The sequence below is a fragment of the Drosophila mojavensis genome, unplaced genomic scaffold (assembly GCF_018153725.1).
Source record: "Drosophila mojavensis isolate 15081-1352.22 unplaced genomic scaffold, ASM1815372v1 contig_136, whole genome shotgun sequence".
NCBI lineage: Eukaryota > Metazoa > Arthropoda > Insecta > Diptera > Drosophilidae > Drosophila > Drosophila mojavensis.
In genome coordinates this window covers 17,849,662-17,874,564 of record NW_025318667.1, presented here as the reverse complement: position 1 = coordinate 17,874,564, position 24,903 = coordinate 17,849,662, and the positions used below count along the sequence as shown (strand labels likewise).

At 41.6% G+C, this 24,903-nt stretch overlaps 2 protein-coding genes across 8 annotated transcripts in view; one reads left to right on the top strand and one right to left on the bottom strand.

Annotated features, from left to right (window-relative positions):
- The first annotated feature begins 175 nt into the window (after positions 1 to 175).
- Positions 176 to 3,216, top strand: LOC6584119 (probable tubulin polyglutamylase TTLL1). 5 transcript variants are annotated; one of them, XM_044010228.1, is made up of 6 exons: positions 176 to 702; positions 826 to 1,405; positions 1,487 to 1,827; positions 1,895 to 2,356; positions 2,680 to 2,732; positions 2,880 to 3,216. In XM_044010228.1, exons 1-4 carry the CDS (start codon positions 383 to 385, stop codon positions 2,259 to 2,261), a joined length of 1,608 nt encoding a protein of 535 aa, XP_043866163.1. In that variant the 5' UTR covers positions 176 to 382; the 3' UTR covers positions 2,262 to 2,356; positions 2,680 to 2,732; positions 2,880 to 3,216. The 5 variants fall into 5 exon arrangements, with proteins under 5 accessions (XP_043866163.1, XP_002009779.1, XP_032588039.1 ...); XM_002009743.4 differs by having other exon boundaries at positions 2,849 to 3,216; XM_032732148.2 differs by having other exon boundaries at positions 2,680 to 2,785; positions 2,849 to 3,216.
- A 263-nt stretch (positions 3,217 to 3,479) lies between these two features.
- The window catches only part of LOC6584117 (partitioning defective 3 homolog), a 49,170-nt gene continuing 27,746 nt past the window's right edge, over positions 3,480 to 24,903 (bottom strand). The window contains exons 2-10 of one of the 3 annotated variants that reach the window (XM_015161663.3): positions 13,922 to 14,354; positions 9,824 to 11,287; positions 9,576 to 9,755; positions 8,488 to 9,122; positions 8,118 to 8,414; positions 7,369 to 8,048; positions 6,749 to 7,295; positions 5,296 to 5,385; positions 3,480 to 5,138 (exon numbers count right to left, since the gene is read on the bottom strand). In XM_015161663.3, the coding sequence (XP_015017149.1) occupies positions 4,556 to 5,138; positions 5,296 to 5,385; positions 6,749 to 7,295; positions 7,369 to 8,048; positions 8,118 to 8,414; positions 8,488 to 9,122; positions 9,576 to 9,755; positions 9,824 to 11,287; positions 13,922 to 14,101 (4,656 nt within the window). In that variant the 5' untranslated portion in view covers positions 14,102 to 14,354 and the 3' untranslated portion in view covers positions 3,480 to 4,555. The remainder of the gene's footprint in view (positions 5,139 to 5,295; positions 5,386 to 6,748; positions 7,296 to 7,368; positions 8,049 to 8,117; positions 8,415 to 8,487; positions 9,123 to 9,575; positions 9,756 to 9,823; positions 11,288 to 13,921; positions 14,355 to 24,903) is intronic. The other 2 variants (XM_015161662.3, XM_002009741.4) reach the window with 2 other exon arrangements.

Here is a 24,903-nt window from a genome sequence, read left to right as displayed (position 1 = left end):
TCATTCTCATAGTCTTTCTCTTCCTATTGCTCATTTTATGCCCCTTCCTCTTTTTCATTTTTTTCCTTCTCAATCTCTTTATACTTCTCACCATCATTCTCTGCCCTTCCACAGCTTCGATTGTTCTGATTTGATTAATCTAAAAGTTACACAAATAGCAGGCTGTTCATTTATTTAGAAAGACAGCGAGTTGGCTGAGTTTACTAAATATTCTAGATATTCCATAAAATTTTCACATAGAGCACGAGCTCTATTAAGAATATAAGTATTAAAAATTCCCAGTATTATAGTAGATAACCCTCTAGCGCCATTCTGGACACGTTCAGTGAACACAAAATTCTAAATTGTATGTAACCTTGTTGTTGGCGTTGCAGTTGCCAGAATGAAAAGTCGATTAAAGAAAAAGAAGAGCAGCAGAGACGTGAGGCCATGCGTGAGCAAAAGCAGCAGCAAGACGACATTACCACTGCCGCTACATATCTTCGGGCTGGTGTCCAGGGAGAGGCCTTGGCCGCGTAAAGAACGCAGCTGCATCTACTATAGCACTGACTGCGATAAAACGGCGCTGATCAACAACTTTCAGAAGAGGGGCTGGCACAAGGTGCCCGCCTTCGATGGCGAGTGGAATCTGTACTGGGCGTGCGCGCAGAACTGTCGTTACATCTTTGGGGTCGATCATCCCTATCGCATGCGATCCGATCAGTAAGTATGCATGCAGATCTATATAGAGAGGTACAGGTATAGACATAGTTACTCATGTAGCGATCTATGTAGTTGTGGTAAGAGATTTCCATATACGATCTGATACATCTAATACTTTTGCAGAATAATCAATCACTTCCCCAACTCGATGGAACTGTCGCGAAAGGATCTGTTGATAAAGAACATTAAGCGTTATCGCAAGGACTTGGAGCGCAAGGGAGACGCATTGGCCGCAACGCATCCGAATGATACGAAATTGGGTGTGGGCGGCACACGCTATATGCACCTGGATATAATACCGATGACATTTGTACTGCCCGCCGATTACAATTTGTTCGTCGAACAATTCCATAAGAATCCGGCGAGTACCTGGATTGTGAAGCCATCGGATAAGTCACAAGGTGTTGGCATCTATCTGATCAACAAACTGTCCAAGCTCAAGCGGTTCGCCTATGAGGCTCGCACATTCTATCCCCACTTTCATCGCGACACCTGCGTCATCTCCAAGTACATTGACAATCCTCTACTCATTGGTGGCAAAAAGTTTGATCTGCGACTGTACGTGCTGGTCACCTCATTCAATCCGATCAAAGCTTATCTGTATAACGAGGGCTTCTGTCGCTTCTGTACCCAGAGATACGATCAGACCGAGATCGATAATGTGTACATGCATCTCACGAATGTTAGCATACAAAAGAATAATGTAAATCACATTCATCACCTATGTTTAATGATCATCATTATTACCATCATCATAATTCTCATCCTCATCTATATCCTGCAGAAGGAATACAATTCGATACATGGCGGCAAATGGTCCATGCAAAATCTCTGGCTCTATTTGGACAGCATACGTGGCGAGGGCGTATCGAAGACACTATCTTCCCGTATATTGGAGACGATACGACATTCTCTAGACGCTGTAGCCCCGGTGATGGCCAATGATCGGCATTGCTTTGAGGTGTATGGCTATGATATTATTATCGATAACAATCTGAAGCCGTGGCTTATCGAGATCAATACATCGCCATCCATTCACTCGACCACGAAGAACGATTGCACACTGAAGACGCGCCTGATCGATAATGTCCTGGATGTGGTCATACCACCCGGAGGAATGCCCGAGTGAGTACATGGATAGCCATGGCAAAGCCCTATATCCTATACAGTTTCCTTCCCGTATGCTCAACAGTGAACGCTGGTCCAAAACGCCCAGCAAGGAGTCCCTAAGGAACTTTACTCCGATAACACCCGTTGAGCTGCCAAAGGCACCAAATCAAAGCCGACAGCCCACCTCATTGGCTGGTGCTGGTGAAGGCGGTAACTGTTGCCGCAATAAAAGTACTAGTAAGTCTAAAAATAATGGTCACCGACTGGCGGGCGGTGCATTGCCCTCGGTAACGACCAAGGCGACATCCAAGCTGCTGCTGCCCTCGGGAACGTCGGCCGGGATGCGGCCCATATCGAAGAAAACAGGCCAGAAATCCAAGTCGAAGCCAAAGTCAACGACGAAACGCGCCGCCACTGGAGCTGCGCCTACAAAGATCTCGTCCAAATAATTAATCACTTGGCAGATCAATTGCAGCACTTGACAATTACGGTTAGACAGTTCCCCGGTCAGACGAAGAGCAACAGAAACTATCAGCGTTTCGGGGTGAGTGCTCCAACAGTTCCCAATCAATTTGATGTCAGTGGCAATTCAACAGCCAAATTATGGGAGACTTTGCTATTTGTATTGAGTTGCTCACAAAATAATCCCAATACACATATTTTACCGTACTCTGTTTTTTTTCTACACACATTTTGAAGTTTAATGATTGCTGTATGTCGTTAGTAGTTCTTTAATTCCATTCAATTCAATCTGAAATGGTTGGGATGTGCCTAATAAATCCTGTAAAACTTCTTTGATCGAACCTGCTTAGCTAGGAAATGCCCAAAACTACATGAACTACAACGAAACCTTTGTATGCATTACAGGAAACCCTACAGATAATTGGACGTTACCATCTTTTGGTGGATTGGTATTCAAGGTACGCTAAGAAAGCACGAAGTCAAATCATTCTTTTCGATAATCGAGAAATGGGTCAAGTATCGAAATATATTATGAATTTCTACTACGTAAATTTCAACTTTGGAGCTTTTACAGGACGATTTACAAAATTTCTCCACTCATACAGATGAAGGGACAAATATACCGAGAGATATTCGATGGACGGACAAATGGGTACACGTACAAACAGACGAATATATATACGAGCAAACCATATGCCGACTTAGTTTGTCGTCTGAAGAAGAATATACCCTGCCACGCCTACAAAACCATTATATCCTGAATGCCCCGTTTAAATGGGCATAAATGCATTATGGGAAATCATAGCTCAGATATGCTAGCGTCCCTTAGAGGTGTACGATGCTTACGGGGAAATTATAATAATTATCAAAATGGTCCTTAAATCGTATGATATATTGACTTCTATAACTCAAAAATAAAACACGCAGTTACTTATATGGATATATGAAAACTTAATTATTTAATTCGCAACAAAATTTTGCAATATACACAAAATACACAAATATTACAATATGTAGCGTAATGTGTATGGTTTCTATATGAATGCGCTCTCTAATATGAAGTTCTCTCGATGCAATGATGGGACATCTTTAAGCTGCACAATGTTTGCATTGCTAATTGCTAATACATATGTTAATTAAGTATTCCATATTTATAAGTACTTTCATATAATTGTAGCTTACGCAAAGATAATATTTATATTTATAGTTATAATTATAATTATAATTATAATAAAAAAAAAAAAAATTCTTGGGACTCTTAAGTTTCACTTCATATCTTCATCATTTTTTCTTTTGCATGGCGTCTGCTTTAAAGCTAAACGAAAAAAAAAAAAAACGTCTTTAACGGTATATGTAGATTAATATATATATATATACATATCTGTATATGCATATATGTCTAAAAATGTATGTATGTATATATGTCAGTTACATATTTACAGCATGATTTTGGCTTGGTTGAAGCGCCTAATACAATTCCAAGTATTTTTTATTTTTAATTTTTTTTCTTTTTCTTTTCGTTTTGTTTACAATAAATGTTAGCATAATTTAGGGAATATTTTAAGCAATGTTTACCATGTTTTTGCGACTTAATAGCAGCTTACATAAATAGATATTCTATGAAATGATATATGCGTTCGTTCTTTAGGTTTCAGTTACCTCAGCCTTCATTCTTTCGTTCCGCTGCGGCCCATACAATTCGAACTATATTTAATAATTATTTACACGGTCTTTGACTTTCGATTAATACAATTAATGTCTTAGCTTAATTATAGCGCAATGCATTGGTAAATCTTCGCAGATGGATATATAATATATATATTTAAATATTTTCGTATAGGAAGCAGCATTTACATTTGCTCTCTTCCTCTCTCTTTACATGGAATACTTTCATTGTATAATATAATTTTAATGAGCTTAACTATGCATGTGTGTGTGTGTATGTTGGGGCTATCTGGCCCCTCTTGTCAAATAATGAAAATATACAATATATATGTATTTATATATTAATTATAAATGTGTTAAAAAAAAAAAAATGAATTTAAACTGCTTTCCAGTTGATTGCTTGCTCTGCCGGCCGCTGGCGACTCGCACACTGCGACCTGTCTGTCTCCTCCTGGCTGCGTGGCTACCTGGCTGTCTGGCTACCTGGCTGTCTGGCCAGTCAGCACTCGGTGGCATAGTAGAAGACCTCCACCTCGCTCAGCTCCGAGTGCTGGCTGTGCTGGTGGCCCTCCACGAGGACGTCGCGTGTGGCGCGCGCATGCGCCAGCACCTATAGTCACACCTTCGACGCATGCGGCTGGGCGCCGGCAGCGCTGCCGTATTGCGACTGCGACTGCGCTGTCGCTATCTTCTGCACGGTCTGGTAGGTGGGTTGCTGCGACTGCGACTGCGACTGCGACGGTGACTGTGTCTGCGCCTGCTGCATGCCGGTCTGCTCCCGAATGGTCACCTGGGTGACGAACGGTCCACGGCTGCGGGCGCTGCTGTTCAACGATGCCGGCGAGTAGCCGTTGAGGGCCGCTGCCTTCCAGTGGGGCTGCGCCACATTCACGCTGATGGGCGACGACGTGGCATTGCCGCCGTTGTGGTGCCCGCTGTGATTGTGGCCATGGCTGTGGCTGTGACTGTGGCTGTGGCTGTGGCTGTGCTTGATGCTGCCCACGCGCTGCTGCTGCACCGTGTCGTACTCGTAGTAGCTGCTCATTGGCCGCATTCCGTTCGACTGCTGATGGCCAGCGGCAACGGCGGCCGCCGACGGGGGCAGCGGCAACGGTGGCTGCTGCCCGCTGGAATTGGAGTGCATGCTGATGTCCTGGGAGCGGGCGCTGCGCTGCGAATGGTAATGCTGATGGCGGCGACTGCAAAAGCGCAAGAGGCAAAGTTCGCATATAATACAAATGAAGAAATGAGTTTAGCACATATGAGTGTTTGAGTGTATGTGTGTGTGTGTGTGTGTGTGTGAGACATATATTAAGCCAAACCATAGCTGTGTGTTAGTATGTGTGTTACCGTTACCTTTCGGCCTCGACCTTGATGCGCTGCCTGATCACCTGCTGTCGCATGCACTCGAGCGTCGACTCCGAGAGCGTCTCTTGAACGCTGTCGCTGTCGTGTGTCCAGTGTTGGTTAATGCATTAATTATAGTGTATGAGCATGTAGTGGGACGATGCGATGGGTTCGTGTTGTCGTGTGTGAGTGATCGTGTAGTGGTGTGTATGAACAGTATGAACAGGGAAGAGAGACATACATATACATGTACATGACACGGTGTGCACAGAGTAGAAAGAGAAAGAGAGAGAGAGACATGAAACAGAGCAACGGGTTAATAACAATACACATATACACATCGAACAGTGCTAAACACATAAATAGAGACAATTTTGAGTGCAATATGTACATATAAATTGAAAAAGGTCCTTTAGGTAAACCCTAGGAAAACCTGAGTGAGAATTTATGCGAGTTGCTTCTAAGCCAAACTGAATTTAGTTGTAAATTAATAATAATAATTTATAAGATTTTTACTATATACTCTGCGTACATTGAATTTAGTCTCATATGTATGATAATAATTTAATTTTAAATTTAAATTTTTTGAAATTCTAAGATTTAATAGCTAGGAGCATGAGCTTTCAGTTCAATTCTGTAAAATTTCCTAGAATACCTAAAATATGCGGACATTAAATTAATTTTTTTTAATCATAATACAGTAGAATCCGATTAAAACGGCGCTCAAGGGACCGTTGATATACCCGGAAGACGCTTTAACCATATAAGTTTAGTAAGCGTAGTGGTTATAAGTGGATTCTACTGTATTTTCCTGCGTTATTATAAAACACAAATAATAATTCGACATACCCTAAGATTTCATTACAAGATTACAATAAATTTCAAGTGGAGGCTTTTCATCCACTTCCCTCTAGCATCTAAATATATCAAACAATGTTCAAATAAAATTCTATGTAAATATGATATCTCAGCTGTACAGACATAAAATAAGTCTAGACTCTGTATAAAGAATAATAAAATTGCTTTAATCTAAATGTAATAAGCATATATTGAATATCGCATAACAATAAACAGTTCGAAAATCGTTTTCCAAAAATGTTTTACAAAAAACTTCAGTAAATGTCATCTAATAAATCTATATACATATGTACAATTCAGAGCCACTGCATAACCCTAGTTTACACACTGTTCAACAGTAAATTCAATCAGATTTCCAAGTACTCAGACATATCTGCAGTATCAAACTTGAATATAGTTCTGTGAGCCCAAGTTTACTCAATACTATCTTGCCATACTATCTAGGTAAGTATATCTGAGTATACCTGAATATGCATCTCGATATCTTGACTTTTACATACTTCAACATGCAAAATGTTTGTTAGAGCCAGCACCACTTTATATATACATAAATGAACACAATGAGGGGTGAGGTAAATGCAAGCAAGCCCCAAGCCCAGCTCACCTAATCTGATGCTGGTGCAGGTCTTCATAGTTCGCGTAATGCTGATAGCGATGATTGAATATGTCATTCTGGTGTATGCCACCATTCAGTGTGGCAGCAGCTGAGTCGCGTCCAGGCCCCACGGCACCACCGCCACCCGCTGCATTGGGTGCGGGCAGCGGTGGCGGCGGCTGATACGCTGGCGGCTTGCCATTGCGCTCCAGTGCAGCAAGCGCTGCGGCTGGTATCTGCTGCTGCTGCAGCTGTTGCAATTGATGCTGCTGCTGTTGGTGCTGCTGCTGCTGCTGCTGCTGCGACTGTCCATTCATGGGCTGCGCCGTTGAGCCAATTGCAGACGTGGCATATGTGTCAACGGGCACAACGCCATCCTTGCGGTTCTTGCCGAAGCGGAACATGTGCCCGATGCCCCGCAGGATGCTCGGCTTCTTGGCGCGCGACTTGCTGCCGTGCTTGCCATCGTTGAGGGAGCTCTGGAACGGCCCGTTGCGCTGCGAGGCAAAGCCGCCCTCGTGATCGCCCTCCTCCAGCAGCCAGGTCTTGCGCGGCTCTGAAAGCAAATGGGAGAGAACATTGCGTTAGTCAATTCTGGCTGATTTAGAGCTGCAATTGCGGCTGCTCACTGTTTGCATCCGGTTCGCTGACAACGGCGGCGCGCAGACTATCCTCACGTCCGCGTCCACGTGGCGCACGCAGCGCATGATGTGAGCGCGGCTCATCCGACATTTGCAGCTCCTGCACCATCGTCTGCAGCGACTCCAGCGACGACGACTTCTTCAGGCCTAGCGATGGTCCCAGATCGCCCAGTTGGTCGCGCGCCTCGGCCTCGGCGGCCAGCAGCAGCTGCTGCTGCTGTTCCCGCTGCTCGATGTGGGAGCTGGTCTTGGCGTGCTTATACCCAGCCGCTGCTGCCGCCATTTGGGCATTGGCGCTGGCTATGCGCGCCGTCAGCGACTCAATGGAGCCCCCATAGACAGCCGATTTGGTTAGCTGAATGCGACGTTCCCGCTCCCGTTCCTCACGCAGCTTCTTGTTGCGCTGATAGGTGCCCGTCTCGCGTGCATCCAGCGCCGCGTGATGCTTCTCGGAGATGCTGCGTCTGCCGAGCGCATCGCGCGAAAAGTGCTCCACACCGGAATTGTTCGTCTCCAGGCTCAGCTGCGAGGAATACGTGGCATCGAAATTACCAGCCGCGGCCGGCGCTGCCACGCCGCTCGTCTGTCCCATCCCGACGCTCGTCTGCGATGTGTTGGCGCTGCTCGTGTTGCAGTGCTGGCCATCGTGTGTGCGCACCGGCAGCGTGCTGCAAATAAACGAAATCCAAGAGTTGAGAGAGAGAGTGAAGGAGAGGTAGGGCGGGCTGACAACTTACGGTGACATGGGCTCCGCATCGTCCTCAATGAGCAGCGCCGTGTTGCCATGCCCATTGAGCAGCTGCAGCGGCGCCGGCGACCAGTTGTCATTGGTGGCCATGTAGTAGCTTTCGTTGCGCAAGGCGCCGCTGTTGCCGCCCAGGGGCGTGGGCGGCAAGCGACGCTGCTGCGACTGCGACTGCGATTGCTGCTGCTGCTGATGCTGCTGCTGTTGTTGTTGTTGCTGCTGTGTTGGCTGTGTTGAATTCGCGGAGCAAATGCCACCGGTTAGACGATCCAAAACGGGATTGCTCCATCTGTGGAGAGAGTGAGAGAGAGAGAGAGAGAGGGAGTGAGCGAGTGAGTAAAATAATTTCAATCGGAACGCACCTATTCATATCGCTGCCAGGTCCGTTGCCACAGCCGCGCGGCTCGCGTTTCTCTGGACTCAGATAGATGACCGTGGCGCCTGAGTTGTCACTGGCATTGGAGCTGCTGTTGTTGTTGTTGTTGTTGTTGCTGTTGCTGTTGGTGCCGCTGCTGTTGCTATTGCTATTGCTGTTGCTGTTGCTGTTGCTGTTGCTGTTGCTGTTGCTATGGCTTTGACTGTGCTCCAATATGTCACTGGAGCTGGCCGAGCGCAAGATTTTGCGTCCGACTAGCAGGGTAATTGTGCCCGGATGCTTGCCCGGTTTGTTGACCATGGCACGGCGCAGCGTCTCCATGGCCTCGGCATTGTTTTGGCCGCGCAGCGAGACGCCATTCACACTCAGCAGCTGATCGTTCATGCGCAGGCGGCCGTCGCGCGATGCGGCCCCGCCATGGATCACGTTCTTCACAAAGATGCCCAGATCGCCGTCGTGTTTCATGTTGCTGTTGCTGTTGGGCGTGGACGCGTTCAAGTTCGAGCTCGTCTTGCCCTTCACGCTGACCCCCAGGCCAGCCTTCTCGGTGTCGTGCACGGGTATGTGGAGTGTCAGCTCCTCCCGCGAATGCCAGCTACTGCTGCTCGGCGGCAGGCTGTCCTGTGGATGCAATGGCGAGAGAGAGAGAGAGAGAGAGAGAGAGAGAGAGAGAGAGAGAGCGAGAGAGAGAGAGAGAATGAGATCAATAATTGATAATTATCATTACAATTGAACTAGTTCAAATGATGCTGATGGATCTAGGAGATAGGGATATAAATGAAGTCATGTTTTTGTTCTAAAATGAACTAGTTCTTTTGAATAAGTCATGCCCAACAAAATATCTGCAATTTCCACATATTTATATTGGAATACATATAACTCGTATACTAATAAAAATTCTATCCAAAGGAACTAGTTCCATGCAACTAACGAATTAGTTCCTAATCTACTTCTCATTCAAAAAGAGATCTATTTAAATGAATTCACTCTACTTCCATCTGACTCTAGTTCATTGATCATCTACACAAGTTGAAGCAATCTATTATGCTGGAACTAGTTCCGTGCGACACTTACATTGGAAGCCGCCGACTCGCTGCCCGCATCAATAAAGTGCTGAGATTCATTGAGCTGCGCCTGCTGCTGCAGCTGCTGTTGCTGGAAGAGCGAACGAGCGCTGCTCGACTTTTGCACCGGAATCGGAGCTGAAACTGGAACTGGCGCAGCTGGCACTGCCCTCTCCGCTGCTTCCGGGGGCTGTAAAAGAAAGTGATTGCAATTAAATACGATTCGAAAGTGAGCGAAACCAATTCAATTCAACTTACGCCAACGGGCATCTCGGCCAGCTCCTGCTGCCTGGAGACGACAATGCGAACTGTGGCGCCGGCGGGCATGCCACGCAGAATGGAGACCACATCCGTCTGGGTCTTGCCGGTCATGGGCGTGCCATCGACCTCGAGCAGGCGATCGCCGGGCTTCAGCCGGCCATCCTCGATGGCTGCGCCGCGCGGCAAGATGTTCTTAATATAGATGGGGCAATGCCCGCCCGCTGGGTTGTCGCGCGTGGTCACCGAGAAGCCCAGGCCGTTCGGGCCCTTCTTCAGCAGTATCTCGATCTTGCGGCCCAGCTTGCGGGTGTTGGCCACCTGCAGCGAGGTGCCCACCGGAGCGGCATGCGGTTTGCGTGTGGGTGACACGGTGGCCACCTCCACCATCTCGGCCACCTTGGAGTCGCGCCGCTGCTGCTGGCGTCGATGCTGGTCGCCGCGCAGCACGCGCACGCGCAGCTCGGAGGACTCGAGGGCACGGCGCAGCTGCTCCTGCACCTGGGACTCGCTCAGGCCAATCAGTTTGATGCCATTGATTTCGAGGATGCGATCATCACGACGCAAACGGCCACGCTCGGCCCGGCTGCCGGGCTCCACGTGCTGCACGAGCAGTCCGCCGCCGTGCTCCTTGTCCGGCATGGCCGTCAGGCCCAGCGGACTGCCGTACTCATTGATAATGAGCAGCATCTCGCCATCCTTTTCGCGTATGGACTCGTAGGCCTGACCCAGCGGCTCCTTGCGCTTGCTCTCGCGCGGCAGCGATTTGCTGGAATAGGCGCTATTTGGGAGCGACGTGGGCAACGGCTGCGGCTGCTGCTGCAGCTTCTCGGCGGCCTCCATCCACTTGTAGCCATTGCCATCGCCCAGGAACTGCATGGACAGGCGGCCGGAACGAGCGAATGGCTGATGAGCACCCGCTGCGCCAGCGTGTGGAAGTTGCTGCTGCTGCAGCAATTGCTCCTTCAGCTGAGCGGCTGTGTCGTCCTCCTCCTCCCACTGTGGCGACAGCTGGCCGCCGGCCTTGTCCAGCATTAGGCGTTCCGGTGAATCTCCGCCCGCATAGTGCGGCGCCGCTGCCGACCAACGCTTGTTGCTGCCCTCCGCCTTGAGCGAAGCTAGCAAATTGGGATCACTGCTGCGTCGCACCATCAGGCCGACGCCCAGGCCAGCCAACGGGCCGGACGTGGTGCTGGTCACCTCGATGTGCGGCGTGGACAGATCGCGCGTGGGCGCCTCTGTGTTTGTGGGATCACGAAAGATGTCCGGCGAACCGGTGCCCACTGAGGAGCTGCCCGAGGCGCCATCGCCTCCGCCCTGCGGTACGCCCGGATCGGGCCCCGAATCCTCGAAGTGGGCCAGTATCTGTTCCCGATCATCGGCCACATCGCGCACACAGTCATCGGGATCCAATATGCCCGATTGTGTCTGCAAATGGTGTACGGCTACCCAGGAGTCCGCTTCCTGCAAGCATAAGAGCAAATCAAACGGCATATTAATGGAAATGTTAATGTGAGCAACAAATTAACAGCTGGAACAAGTTCAAAGCGCTTTTTGAACTTTTTGAATAGCTGACAAATATTTGAATAAACTTTACAAATCATTTTCAGATTTCTTAGTTATTTGAACTAGTTATACAGATTGGCTCATTAGAAAATAATTCTGGAATTATGCTTGAGTCCATTTTTGTAAGCCATGAACAAATGAGCTAGTTCCAGTTTTTTTTTTAACTGGTTCCATATTTTTATTTAATCGAATGCAAAAAACTGTTAAGGACTTGGTGTTTATATTAATCTCTTCAAGTTAGAAGCAATGAACCAGTTCCAGATATTGTTTACTTGTTATTGAGTAAACTAGTTCATATTGTTTATTCAACGCTTATATCAAATGTACCATTATTATAACTAATTTATGGAATCCTAGCAATAATATATATAATTTTTAAATAGTTCATTTTCTTCATTGAACTGAGCTAGTTCTCAGTAAAGCTCAGCAGGGGCTAGACTAGCGCCGTAAACTGTTTTGCCACTCAATATTGTTATTATTTATTATTAATTATATATGCTATTCTTCTGTTCTTGAAAGCATTTGAACGATTTGCATAATGACTCCAGTTCGCAGAAATACAAACGGTTCTCCTAACTGGCGGCGGCGCGGAAGTTTAGCCAGCCAGCCACAAGGTAAGAGACAATCGCAGCCATTTGGAGCCGAAGACGAGCCTGGGATAGTGCAGCATGCGCTTGCGCTTCCGGGCCACAAAAGACAATTGCCCAATTGGCCATGTGTTGAGTCTCAGTGGCGCAGCTCAGCTGGCTCAGGTGGCTCGGGCAGCGGCTGTGTGGCGCTGCTTAAGCTGCCTGGGAAGCCATTTAGAGAGACTGCGAAGAATAGAGGCGACCTCCAGCCTACCAAAAAGCAAAACGAAAATTGCAGCGGGCCAAGCTCTAAAAGCCAATTCCAAGTTGGCGTCATTGTTGCTTGGCATTCCATTGAATACCAAACAACACACACACCAAATGCCAAATGCCGAAAAACTGGCCAGCAACAGCAACAGCAACAGCAATGGCAACGGCAACTATGGCAACAACAACAACAACAACAATTGCATCACGCCATTAAACCAGTCATGGAAGCAGCAGAGCGTGCGCTTCGCTCCCTGAACTGGAGAACTGGAACGTCAACTTGACGCAACAATTTGGAAGGTTGTTTTCTAGTTTTCGCTCTTTTCATTTGCCGCAAAAATAAGGGGAAAAAAAAAGTAAACAGAAAAAGATAAAAAACAAATCGCGTTCAACAATGTTGTTGTACTTCTTAGATTTATGGGTCAAAGAGCGTGAATTCTATCGATTTTCAAAACAGCGAGAGTAAAAGGCACAACAAATTGATTTTGTTACTGTTTTGATATTTTGTTGTTGTTTGTCTTTGGCTACGGCAAGCGCACAGTGTGGCAAAACAAGTGAATAACTGGGCAAAAAAGCACAAGGATCGATCAGTTATGCATTTATATTAAACACGCACGTAAGAATTTTGTATTTAAAATGTGATTGAACTAATTCATAAACTAAATTAATATTTAATTCACTATTTATTAAAGCAAACCATGAGGAAATAAATAAATACGTGAAGCAAAAAATTAGTTAATTTGTTCATCAAGCAGTTCTCTATGTTAGCCGCACACCAAGCCTAAATAATTTAGATTGAACTTTTTTTAGATATTATAATTTAACTTTAAAAATATGAATATATTATAAAAAGAAAAAATTTATAAAAAAAAAATAAATAAAAATAAAAATAATGTATAAAACTAAGTATAAACATATGAATAAACATAGTATTATAAAATATTAACAAATATTATATGTTTATATATCAAATAATTTTTTTTTTTATAAATAAACATAAAACAAAAAATTAATTTAAAAATAATAAAATAAATAATATTCATTTAATACATAAAGATTAATAAGGATAAACATAACAAATCTAAAAAAAAATAAAAATAAATAAACTAAACAAAAAATAACACATTGAAACCAAATATATAAATTTGAATAAACAATAACAATTAGTAAATTTAAAAATAAATACATACAAGTTCTAGATTTATATAAGTTTTTATGGAATATTAGGTTAAGCCTAACAATAACAATTAGTTCCACATATACAAACAGCTTGACAAATAATTTCGTATTGTTCAAGATTAAAAATGACTTCAAATTGATATTTAATATTATTTTATTATTTAAAATTGGTTTTTTATTTAACATATTTGGACCACTGTGCATTTGCCTGTTGATTTTATTTTCTTGCTTTGTTTCATTTTTGTGTTTGTTGACCCTCTTCATAGCCCATTGATTGTTTCATTATGGCCATTTGTCAATGGAAATGATGCGTCGATGGGCAAACAATGGCTATCAGCTATCATAAAATATTTGCATATATTTGTGTGTGTGTGTGTGGGCGTTTCGTTAAGTGGGCGTGTCTGTCAACATTATTAAGCTTCAAGTCTTTGCTCACATATTAATTAGTTGGGGACAGCGCGAGTGAGAGCGGTGGAGAGTGAAGGAGTGAGAGTGAGAGTGAGAGAGAGAGAGTTACCTTGACACAAGCGTAGCTGGGCGACGGCGGCCGCTTGGGCAGCGTCAGGGAGTAGGACTTGTGCAGGTTGCCATGTGGTATGCCCTCATGCTTGGCAGCCACCTTGTAGGTGTGGCGCCAGCCAAAGAGCCCGCTCAATTTGTTAGCCAGCGCTGGACACTTGGGCGGCACGTCGAACATTCCAATGCTGGATCTTTGATCTTTGATCTTTGGTATTTTCTAGAGTTGTTGTTGTTGTTGTTGTTGTAGCACACTTTTTATTGAATTATTGTTTATGTTGTTTCGTTGTTAATTACATTTAGTTACATTACACATTACAGTTAGCATTTTGGCTAAAAGTCACAGATCGCACTCGCAGCTCGTTCTTCACTTGTGGCAATGCCATTTAGCTCGACTCGTAGCACGTTGAGGCACATTGCACCGTTTCAAAACTCTAAAGATATATGTGTATATATATATATATATATTATATGTTATTTTATTTTGATTTCTATCACATTAGCCACACGCGCTCGCGCTACCGTTCTTATCGCTGATGCAATTGCAAATGTGGCAACAACAGCCGCTGCTGTTGCTGCTACTGCTGCTGCCTTATCGTACGCAATCGTTCGGCTTATCAAATGCAGTAGCTGCCATTCGCCTTTCGCCTTTTTATCGGAGAGTCGAACACACAGAAATTCTTCGCCAGTAAACAATGAAATCTGAGAAATCACACAAGCACTGATAGCAAGAAATTTCCGTTTTTGATTTCATTCACTTACGACCAAATGTTTGCCCAGGCAAAATGTCTAAGGTTTCCAACACGAATTCAAGCCAATTTATTGAACAAAGGAATTTCCTATTTGTTGATTGAGTTACATTGAAACAGAAGACGTAATTCTCGCATTTCTTTGCGTTTCACTGAACCAAAATTAATATGCCATTTTTTGAAACTAAACAAATCGAAAGCTTCGGTTACTTCCATTACAGGGTATCTTACAAACATCAGCTGCAATTGCTTGTCAACTAACAGGATATATTTCAGACTTTTGTCTTGCTTTTCTCTCAGCCTGTGTTTTTGTTGCCTTTTGTTGGTCGCTTTTCCCAGCGTTGTAATTTTTTCTATGAATGCATTTGTCGTCTCACATGCATTTTGCATTAAAATAAAAAATGCGAGAAAGATATTTCTATATGCATATAAATATATACATATATATAAATGTATTTTATTATAGCATGTCAAGATATATACACACACACACACATATACATATAGAAATTAACTGACAATGGCAGCCGAGGCTGGGCAAACTAGTTGAGCTCAATTCGCACAGAAATTCACATTGATTATGCACTTGCTCAGACACACCTGTAGTAAAGGTGACGTTGACTGACGCACGGCAATAGCTCTACCTGTGCTACTAAAACAAAAACACCACCAGCAGAAACAACAACAACAACACCAACAACGACAACAACAACAATGGACACCCATTTGGTAGCACTGCAAACGCACTCAGGCAGAAAGCTCACAGCTTCTGTAGCTGGGCATGGGGGCGGGGCGAGGCGGGGCGTGGCACCAGCGATTTATTTGCTTACTAGAAATTTTCGATGTAAACAGCAAGTAATGAAAATGTAAAAAAAAGAGCAGAAAAAGCATTGCCAATTAAGGTAGCACACACACACACACACACATACACGTATAGAAGCGTACAACTGTGTACACACATGCAAAAGGTTTATTCGACTTTTTTTTTTTTTGCGTAGAGCTAATAAAGCGAGAAAGCAAACGGCTCGACTCGGCACTTAAATACGCTAATAAACAACTGTAACAATTAGCGAAAATGATCTGAGTCAGAGCTGAACTAGTTTCGGATCGAAGATAAATGATTTCGGAACAGAACTTCGTCCAGCCAATGGGAGCTAATAGCTGAAAAAGGGTATAACGTGTAGTGAGTAAGATGACACACGTGCGTTACGTGACGCATGTTATCAGCTGTCACGTTACGTAGAATATCAAAGCCAAATGGAAATGAAATGATTTATTTTACTTGCTTGCAATTGACGTTCTTGGGGTTTTATAATTAAAAATTGATTATATAAAATATATATATAAAGCAAAAATATATCAAATATATGCAGAAAAGATATATATAAAATACATATAAATATATATAAACTATTTATATATAAAACATAATATAAAAATCTAATAAAATTTTGTATATCAAGCTAAAACTAAATTGAAAATTCAGCATATATAGAGCGAGATGGCCTTAAGCAGCAGAATATTAATGCAAACAATATTGAAGGTAGTCGAATATATATGAATGTATTTACATATATATATATATATATGTATATTGTACGAGCTTGTAATGTCGACAATAATCTTTCATCTTTCTATTTTTCAAGCATGAATTGCATTCATTTTGATGTCATACCAAAAGAAAACTTTTTCAAAAAAGTTCACTTAGCAACAGTCAGCATAAATAAATATAAATCTAGTTATACACACATGTATATACAAACTTATATGTATGTGTATAAATTCATAATTTGTAATTTAACAAACGACATTCGTCTATTAACTGCACTAGTTTAAAAATAAATCCAGCAATTCAAACTGTGAGCTTAATCTATTATAAGATTTTCAATCCATTTGCTGCTGCACTCATGTGTTTCGAGTTCATTGAGTATTCATATTTTCAATTTCATAACAAGAGAATAAGGCTTTCGCTGACCATCATATCCTTTTACAATTTCTTGCACACACATGGAAAATGCTAATTGAAAAAAAAAAAAAAATCTCTAACTACGCTTTATGCATAGAAACTGCACAATTACAACAACAACAACAACAACGACTACTACTACAGTGAACTGCAAATATATGGAATCGTTTATTATCATAATGAACTGACAATGGACTCAGTGAAGGCAACGCGTTCGCTTGCGTCTCTCCCGTTTTGGGCGGAGTCCAAAAATTAATTAAAAAACGGCAAGCGCAAAAGCCAGAAGAAAAAAAAAAAAACATCGTAAATTAGCATAAAATGCCATGAAAACTTTTGTGATACGAAAATGGTAAAAAGAGGAAAAAAAAAACGAAATAATAAATTTAAAAAAAAATCTGTTTACAAAGAAGTTGAGGAAAAACTGCAGGCGGCATGCAACCGACTCTGCGAGTGGAGGCAGCCACGCCCACACCCTTTGGAGCGGAGTACGCGGCCGATTCGATTCATCTGGTGGTCCGTTCCGACGCTCTATCCATAATAATTTGCAATCAGACTTAACAACCCACGACGACAGCGACGACGACGGCGACGTCCAAGCTCTTTAAGAAGAAGAAATCTACAACAGCAACAACAATAACAACAAAATCGTCGGCGGCCAAGAAATATGCAAGCAAGCAAAAAGAAAGGCCAAATTATATGTTGTCATTATGCAAAAGGGGGGCAGGAGAAGTACACATAGAGTGAACGAGAGAGAGAGAGAGAGAGAGAGAGAGAGAGAGAGAGAGAGATAGTAATATACATAATGAAGTGTAGCAAAAGGTATGCAACGAGCGCATTTCGCTGTTTGTTGATTCAAATAACGCTATAGTTAGCTACAATCATGGGTGCAAATCGAGCGGCGAGTGTGACTGTGAGTGTGAGTGTGAGCCTGAGTGTGAGTGTCTGACTCTGTTCGTGTGAGTACACGAGGTGCACTCACATACTAAGATTACCAAGAAACTTAACCGCAAAGCCAGCCATTAAAGATCGTTTTAGCATTGGTTATTCATCTCCCTTAAACCATCCATCATTATCATTAACAACAATACAATAATCACAAAGAAAGAAACACACATTAAGGCGCTTTAAAACGTATTAATGATGTTTCATATGCAAAATGATCTATAGAGTAAAATATACGATATATTCCAATTAGTTTCCAATAAGAAATGGGTCTGTCAATTTTCAATAATCCTTGAATCAGTTAGCTTTTGTTAGAGAACATTTATCTAGTTGAAGCTTTTGTTATAGACCATTTATCTAGTTCTATGGCTACGAAATGTATTTCCACGAATAATTTGAAGACATTTATTTAAATGTTTTCAAATTAATAGTGGAGCTATATTTCATTAAGACGTCTCAAGTTTTGTATAGAAAATATTTCTTTTCTGTTTGGAAGGCATTCATACTGCTCTATAGACAGGCTCTTCTCTATTTTCAGGTTTTCCATTTAGCCCATGCTAACTTACATAATGAAGACTATACACAAGAAAAATTCTCATATGTTTTGTAAAAATTCTTCTTTATTTTAAGTCCTCTGCTGGAACAGCCCTCGTATAGGCCATATACTTGCCATGTGAGCGGCCAAGTGAAAGGAACAGCTGCGGGCCACTTGAGCACGGCTTGGCGCAGCTCTCCGCCCAGACACAGCGATGATCACAGTGTGACCAACCACTCGCAGAGCACCACAGAGAGGTGTTCGGCTGATTTGCATTCGATTAACGTGTTGGGAAAAATATGTACACAAGTTATTAGCAGGCAATTGCTAGAGCGTTCTGTTATCTAAACTTGAAACATAGGCATGCTGCCATGACATGCTGCTAAGGCGTGGTCACGCCCTAGGATACATACATACATACATACATACATGTATATGTCTGATCACGATCAACAGCTGAGCACAGGTAGCTGAAGTGTTTGATCAGCTAATCACAAGTTGTAAAGGCCTGCAACGACTTTATCGATAACTTTTTTCGCTTTCACTGAAATCGATAACGAACCAAGGAGTCCCTCAGATTGACGCACTCTATTGTCTTGTTATCAGCGTAGCTCTGGCCAAACACTCGGCAAGACAATTTGTTTTTTATTAACTATTTTTTCTTTTCTTTTTTTTTATTATTTATTTAATCATTCTCGCTCGCTTATCGAAAAGACACGCCACACGGAGAGGCAATAAAATATAAATCAATGGCAAGTGAATTCACCATTTGCCAAGGTGATTAATGTCAACACTTTCCAATGTGAGTTATAGCAGACGCAGCGGCTCGACCACAGCCAGAGAGATGCATAAGAATAGATATACAGGTGATTAAGGTAGCGAGAACAGTTAGAGTCGAAATATCTTTGTATATGTAGGTGATATATGACAGAGCTGCGACAAATTCCTATACTAGATAAGATTTGCATATCGTGAACAGTATTTAAATTTTTGTAGTAGAACTTTCTTTCATGTCTCTGTTTCCCAAATACCCATACTTCCAGATACTCCCAGATTCCTACAATTGAACATTCCACACAGATCAATTCAATTTCAAATCGTCGATAATTTTTCCCACTTGCTTACTATCGATAAATAATAAATGCGTAGAAAAGTGCTTAAGTGAGAAAAGACTTGAAATTTCTTAGTGTATCTATCAGAGCTCCGACAAGTTTCTATACTTAGCAACAGTTAATATTCAATTGGGATATGTTAGATAAGATTTGCGTATCTCGAAATATAAATAAGCTTCCATTCTGATTCACAATGCCTAAGAGAGCCACATAAAATTTGTGTTTCGTATTCCGAAACTGATCCGCAGACCTAAAACAGACCCATAGCTCCCATAGATCGAGTTCGCTTCAAAGAATAATATCGAAAAGTTCTAAAGTTACGAAATATTTCTCTCCTATTTACAAATCAATAACTAACAATACATAAGATCATTTCGTATATTTTCCTCGTAGACTCTACTTATGTAAACATCATGAGCTGCATAACACGCAAATAACGGATAATTGTCAAAGTTATTTAAATTATACAAGCTTCTCATGTACTTTCTCGTCCAACACGTAGAGCTCTAGCGTTATCATGTCTGAGTGGAAGTTGGGTGGGTGGGTCTCGGTTGTTGTGGGACTCCCGATGTGGGTGTTGTACAGTTAGCTTAGTCAGCGAGACTAGACGAAAGCATTTATCGCCATCGGCATTTGTTATTTCATATGAAACAATGACGCGCTCGACGAGGTCGCCCATAAAGAGACTAAACTATGCCAACAAAACGAACTAGAAAATATTTCACAAGCGGTGAAAATCTAACAAATGACAAATAGCAAATAAAAACATAAAGCCCACAGATATAATGTATATAAAAAAAAAATATATATATATATATTTACGTATATACGTATAAATATCACAGCAACTGCAGTTGGACAAGAAAGTTTAGACATAATTGCGATCAGAGGGCAACAAAACATTCAAGTTGGCTGCTTTGGGTGGCTCAAGTTCCCATCGTACCAGAGAAGTAAAGCTAAGCAGAGTTGAGACTCGAAGTTGCGCACAGATCGTGTTTTCTGCCGTGACACGAACCAGCACGAATCAAGCAGAAAATAGAAAATTTTCGCTGGAGCTATTCAAAAAACTTGATTTCGTTGAAAAACACAGTTAATTTCTGATATGTGATAAATATGAAAAGTATTTCATGTTCCATTAGATCTAACGCGTCTCTAGCTATAGAGCAAGGGAACTAGCTTAATGCTAACTTAGCGGCTCATCAGCTTTTGGTCTAGTTTCATTCATTCGCGTTCATATGAAAGTGCACTTAATTGCCTTTAGACTAGATGAACTATGGGCACCTGCTCTACCTGTACCTGTCCGTTGAGCAGCCAAAGCGGGTTCGAGTCGACCGCAACGAATGTCTCCAGCTACAGGTGCCATATGGGACAATCATCGGCTGGCACGACAGCAAGAATTTACACAGACATCAAGAGCGGCCAGGCCAGGCCAAGCCAGGCCAAGATGAAGCTGTTAGCCGAACGATGACTAAACAAGTTTCGCTAACAAACGTAAACATCATAAATCGATCAATGAAGTTAACACGGTAACGACGCAACGCACCGAGGCTGTGCAGTCGTATTGATCGATTCGAGTAACTGAATGAGATACTTAATGCTCAAGAAATGTTTCAATGAAGCTTTCTCTAATTCGCTGAAATGGCTTTTGCTTTTGCTTCTGCTTCTGCTTCTGCTTCAGCTTCAGCTTCTTCTTCTTTCTTGAGCTTAAGAAGTTGCATTGGAGAAAATGCTCAACTACAATTCCACGACTAAGCGATTCAATTGACCATAATTAATATCATGACTTATTCCGCTTCTCTCGCGCTCTCTCTTCTTATCTTTGCTCTTGCGCGAGAACATCATTTCTGTCATTTATCTTTTGCTCGTTATTTTCGTATTGGTATACAATATTTGTATTTATTATGGCTAAAGAGAGTTAGAGCATCCGGCTAAACTTTATCTAAGATTAAATATTTCATGCCTATCAATGTTTTTAGAATACTTTTGATATGATATCATTGCAATATTATTTTTATCATTACAATTTAATCCATATCAAAATTTAATCCGTTCCTGTATTACTTTAATTTTTTTCTTGTACTCCCGCAAGATTTTTGATTCATGCTTATCGACATCAAGAATTTGCTTTAATCGTGGATTTATCTATTAAAAGCTTTAGTTATAAGCTTATATTGCTATGATCTTTCAGACTTCTTATCAATATTTTATCGATCAATGCCTATCGCTAGATATGATCTATGCTCTGTTAGTTTTGATGAGCTATGATTTATTTGATGACGAACATTATTATATAAATCCCGATATTTGGTTTTACAACCCAGACATAAATCGTTGTTGTTTTATCTATCTACCTGAGGCAATCAATATTTTTTTCGGACAATCACATCACTTAGCTGTAGCATGTAGTGGCCATCCATTTGTTATTATATCACACCTAATAATATTTATGAAACGTCTACAAATATTTGCACATTCAGTTGAGATTTACTTAACTCAACCACATGATTAACCAAAAAAAAAAAAAAAAAAAAAAAAAAAAACAGCAATCTATTTCGAATAGCAAAAATTTTGATAGAACTAAATGGTCTGCCCCTATCACATAAAAACTAATTGTCACGGTTTAGTCATGACAAACGGCCTGTACGAGATTTAGCAATGATAAAGCCTTCACGAATAGAAAACTCTATACATATATACAGATACACACATATACATATATATACATACATAGTTTTTGTTTTCTAACTTTATTACGTATTGCTACAACTGTTGAATGAACATGTAAAAACTTTAGACACCAACAACAGGTAAATAACTTTCTTTGGCATGTCGTCATTTAAATGGCGTCCCATAAAGTGCACTTAGTGTTACAGCAATAGTTACAGCCACAAACAAAACAAAAACAACAGTCAAAACTTATAAAGAGGAAAATTGTAAAATAAAAATAAAAATAAAAATAAAAATAAAATAAAAGAAAAGAAAAAGAAAAACTACAAAAGCCGCTTACAAACTTTACTCGTAATTGCGATTGCCGAAAAAGTTGGCATCAGAGCGGCTCTCTAGGTGTCTTTGTATGTGTGTGCGAGTGTGTGTGTGTGTGCATGTGCGTGTGCATGTGCGTGTGTGTGTGCGTGTGTGTGGAGAATGTGTAAAGGTAGGCGGCAGACTTTTCACATATTATACATATACACACACATGTACATACATATATACAGATGTGTATGTGCATGTGTGTGTGAACCGGTTAGCTACTTGGTGGCTCCCGAAAAGTTGATTGAACCTCAGCGCCGCTGATTGAGTAACACACATTTAATTGATTTAAATGCGCGGCTTTTGCTTAATTGCACATAAACAACTAAGAAACGGCCGCCAATTATAATTACAGATGCTGTGCACACACACACACACACACTCACACACACACACTCACTCTCGAAAGTGAAATGAGAAACAACAGCAACAATTACAAGGAAAGAGAGTAATAACAACAACGCATACATACATATATGTACATATGTGCGCCCTTTTCGAGGCAGTTAAATAGGAGCCAAGCTCGCCGTCATAAAATGCGACACTTGAAATACCCTGTAGAAAAGCTTAAAGTGTACGGACAGCTGTGTAGAGACTGCTGAGCAGATTTTGATCAAAGTCCAACATAACATTATTTCTCTAGTTGTAATATATACATCCACATGAACATATATATTACATTTTTGTTTAGTAATCTATCTGCCCCCAAACACACTTGATGTTTCTTTAATAACAATTGCTTGTAAATAGCCATATCTGTTTACGTGTTTGTGATATATTCCAATCTGTAAATCGATTAGCTCCTTCATTTAAGCGGTAATATATATAAATATTTATATATTCATATTTACAGATAAAGCTTAAATGGAATCATGTTAGAGATAGGGCTTACATAATGTAACTGCGTTATCTGCTATTATTATAATCTGTCTGTAACACAGCTCTAATTAGCTCGATCTTCCTGTCTCCCCCTACCCTTTGTTACTCCCAGCCCCCACTTTGTCCGTCTTCCACATTTGTAGACACATTTCAAATTCGCTTCAAATATCCTGCTCATTCATTGCGCCTATCTCTCGCACAAACTATCCTCCGCTTTGCGCCGCCCGTTTGCAGGGTATACGGAAGATACCACGGGTCAATCGAGTTCACTGCCACTTTCACTCACTCACTCACTCACTCACTCACTCACTCACTCACTGCTGCTGCTGCCGCCGCCTTTGGCTTCTCCTTTCGCGTGATTAGCGCCATCTGGTGACAATTTTTGTGCCGCAGTTTTTAATCGATCTGCGGCCGGCCAACAGCTGAGTACAGTTAATCAGAGCAACTGGGCGCTGGGGGCGGGCCGGCTCCGAAGGGGTTGGGTATAACAGAGAAAGATGACGTGATTTGAACGCTTCAGCATTTAACTGTGCATTTTCACTGTATGTGTGTTGCTGTATGTTTTCCTTTTTTTTTGCGTTTTGCTTTAATGCGGTCTTTTTTGCTGTTTGTTTGTTTGTTAACTGGTTTCGTTTCATTTGCGTGAATCGTTGCCAATTGCGGCCAGCCAAGGCGGCATTAAGAATTTACTCTTTTTTTTTTCGTTAGCTTAAGGGTTTGGGTAATAAGTCGATTACCGCAGTCGAGAGCAGAAGCCGACGTCGAGCTCAATAGGCTCTAATTGAGGTGAATGCACTTGAGAGCTGCAGTGATTCAAAGTATTCATACTATTCACGAATATGGTACATTTTTAACAAATCACGTATTCAAAGTATTCACTGTTCATACTTTGAATATTCATGAATATGCTTAAGATCAAACAACATTCTAGAGAGCAAAAGCAAAGGAGACTTCATGAATATGCATGATTTATTCATGAATACACTCATGGCAATTCTAGATGTTGTATAGAATTTTGTATATCAAGCACTTTAAATACCTATCAATCGCTACAATATCATCCTTTAATTCAGAAATCTGTTCAAACATTTATGAATACACTTTAAATATTCATGAGTGTACCAAATATTCGATTTTTACATGCATAATTGAATTGTGGCAATTGTGGCACTCTAATGAATACAATCAGTTATTGATGAATAAGTTACAAATATTCATGAATACATAATGTGAAGTTAGTCAGTTTTCATGAATAGACTGAATTTAATTCATAAAAACAATCTCAATATTTATGAACGCTAACAACTTCAAGCATTGATACCTAAATCCTTTAGATTGATTGCATTCGATTCTATATATGCTATAACTACTCAATTCAATTCATCCATATAATGAGTGTACCCAAACCATTCGTTGCATAATACCATTCCCAGTCGGTAACTAGGTGCTATACTAATGTATACTATATATCATGTATACTAATGTATACAATTCGCTACACTCATGGTCTGATTCACTTCTGGCCATCAATTAGGCTTTAAGCACGCTCAGTTAAATCAAAGACACACTCACTTGAGTGGGTCTATAATGTTTATATAATTTCGAACATTTTGCATTAGTTCATTAAATATATATATGTATATAATTTATTTGTTTCTTTTTTTTTTTTCATATCAACAACAAGAACTAACTTGAGGAATATCTCTGGCATAAAGCACAAATATTTTATCAACATATTTAGTCAGCGTTAGAAATTTTATCTACGAAGGA

What these genes read in the sequence shown, in the direction of transcription:
- LOC6584119 (XM_044010228.1), top strand. Translation starts at nt 383, where the DNA reads ATGAAAAGTCGATTAAAGAAAAAGAAGAGCAGCAGAGACGTGAGGCCA. An exon ending in TATCGCATGCGATCCGATCA is followed by an intron (nt 703 to 825) that starts GTAAGTATGCAT and finishes ATACTTTTGCAG; the next exon opens with AATAATCAATCACTTCCCCA. An exon ending in TTAGCATACAAAAGAATAAT is followed by an intron (nt 1,406 to 1,486) that starts GTAAATCACATT and finishes TATATCCTGCAG; the next exon opens with AAGGAATACAATTCGATACA.